General features: G+C 54.8%; 1 protein-coding gene across 1 annotated transcript; it reads left to right on the plus strand.

Annotated features, from left to right (window-relative positions):
• The first annotated feature begins 456 nt into the window (after positions 1-456).
• Positions 457-1,186, plus strand: LOC130266656 (olfactory receptor 14C36-like). The gene has a single exon (XM_056515936.1). It carries the CDS (start codon positions 459-461, stop codon positions 1,152-1,154), a length of 696 nt encoding a protein of 231 aa, XP_056371911.1. The 5' UTR covers positions 457-458; the 3' UTR covers positions 1,155-1,186.
• Positions 1,187-2,273: the final 1,087 nt, after the last annotated feature.

The following is a 2,273-nucleotide window of genomic DNA, read 5'->3' on the forward strand; positions in this document are numbered from 1 at the left end:
GGGTACAGGGACCCTAATTTTCCTTTGTGCTCACCAGTGTTCAGGCTGAAAGCATTGCTGAAGATGCGGCAGTAAGTCAACAGAAAAAAATGGAACTCAAAAATTTTAAACCAAGGTAAGTGAAATTACGCACAAAAAAGAGAAGTAATATTCAGTGAAAAAAATAGCTTATGATTGACTCAAAGAAATCTGTCCCACTTTGTCAATGTTTTCTTTCAACAGTCCACAATGTCCCAAGTGATGCAATGTTCAACACCAGCTCCATCAGCCACTTCCTCCTGCTGGCACTGGCAGACACGCGGCAGCTGCAGCTCCTGCACTTCTGCCTCTTCCTGGGCAACGGCCTCATCATCAGCGCCGTAGCCTGCGGCCACCACCTGCACACCCCCATGTTCTTCTTCCTGCTCAACCTGGCCCTCACTGACCTGGGCTCCATCTGCACCACTGTGCCCAAAGCCATGCACAATTCCCTCTGGGACATCAGGAACATCTCCTACTCTGGATGTGCTGCTCAGGTTTTCTGCTTTGTTTTCTTTATTTCAGCAGAGTATTCCCTCCTGACCATCATGTGCTACGACCGCTACGTGTCCATCTGCAAACCCCTGCACTACGGGACCCTCCTGGGCAGCAGAGCTTGTGCCCACATGGCAGCAGCTGCCTGGGCCAGTGCCTTTCTCAATGCTCTGCTGCACACAGTCAGTACATTTTCCCTACCCCTGTGTCAGGGCAATGCCCTGGGCCAGTTCTTCTGTGAAATCCCACACATCCTCAAGCTCTCCTGCTCGCACTCCTACCTCAGGGAACTTGGGCTCATTGCTGTTAGTGCCTGTTTGGTATTTGGTTGTTTTGTGTTCATTGTTTTCTCCTATGTGCAGATCTTCAGGGCCATGCTGAGGATCCCCTCTGAGAAGGGACGGCACAAAGCCTTTTCCACCTGCCTCCCTCACCTGGCTGTGGTCTCCCTTTTCATCAGTACTGGCACACTAGCCAACCTGAAGCCCCCCTCCATCTCCTCCCCATCCCTGGATCTGTCCCTGTCAGTTCTGTACTCAGTGGTGCCTCCAGCCCTGAACCCCTTCATCTACAGCCTGAGGAACCAGGAGCTCAAGGATGCCCTGTGGAGACTGATGAAAGGCTGCTTTCAAAAATATTAAACCTCTGGCCAATTTCTGAAAAACATTCACAATAAAAGTCACATTTGATACTTCTTGGTTTCCTTTTGGAGGTTCTTTTACCTTGTTTTACCTCTTTTTCATACTATCCACAAAGAAATGTCATTGTTTGTGCCATTTCTCATTTGGTTTCACACCACCAACCCTGTGGCCACAGATTGTGACAATGTGGATCTGTGCTATCAGGGGCCATAAGTGAACTAAAGGATGTCCAAGCAAAGTTTTTACCAGAGATCTCCAATTTGTTCCATTCTCTGGAGCTGCAGCAGCAATGTCTGTGTGCAGAGCTGGGGCAGATCAGTGCTGGCACAGCAGCTGTGCCCAGCAGCAGCAGCACTTGGTGTTGCCAGTGCTGCTCCCGTGCCATTGCCCCAGCTGCCCTCCTGCCCCTCGTGTTGCTGCAGGGCCTGAGTGCTCTCGGGGCCGGGCACAGCCCTAGGGGTGGCAGTGCCGGGGCTGCAGCAGGGACAGGCCATGGGCACTGCTGGGGCAGTGCTGACGCCTCAGGGCAGGGCCTGGGGCTCCAGGCTCCTTGGCCAGGCTCTCTCCACAACACTTGGCCAGGCCAATGCTGAGCAGAGAAAACCCCTGTGAGCAGCCCCAGGCTGGCCGTGGGCAGGCTGGGGGCAAACAGCATGGCTGGTGCTCTGCAAGGGCCCTGCAAGGGGGAGACCCTGGCAAAGAGCAGCAGAGCAGGGGCTGATCCATCCCCACTGCGCTGGACAGCCCAGGGCAGCGTCCCAGAGCGTCCTCATGCACCTGCCAACAACATCCCCCCTCTGCAGCCCTGGCCTCTCCCCCAGCTCACACAGGTGCCGCATCCTTGCAGGCACAGACACGGCAGCACTGGCTCAGGAGCCCCTGTTTGCACTGCACAGAGCAGGCTGTCAGCACCCCCATGGTGCTGCTGTGGGGAGATGGAGCTGAGTGAGCACAAATGCCATCAGCCCCTGGGCCAGCAATGGCTGGGGATGGGAGGGAAACCACTCAGGTTTATTGTGGCCTCTGCAGTCAGCCAGAAAGTTTGTTCCCTTGAGCTGTGAGTTCCCTGTCCCCCTGCAGACATCATTGCTTAGAGCCAGGGCTGCCTGGCAGCCATCC

This window comes from Oenanthe melanoleuca, unplaced genomic scaffold (assembly GCF_029582105.1).
Source record: "Oenanthe melanoleuca isolate GR-GAL-2019-014 unplaced genomic scaffold, OMel1.0 S131, whole genome shotgun sequence".
Taxonomy (NCBI): domain Eukaryota; kingdom Metazoa; phylum Chordata; class Aves; order Passeriformes; family Muscicapidae; genus Oenanthe; species Oenanthe melanoleuca.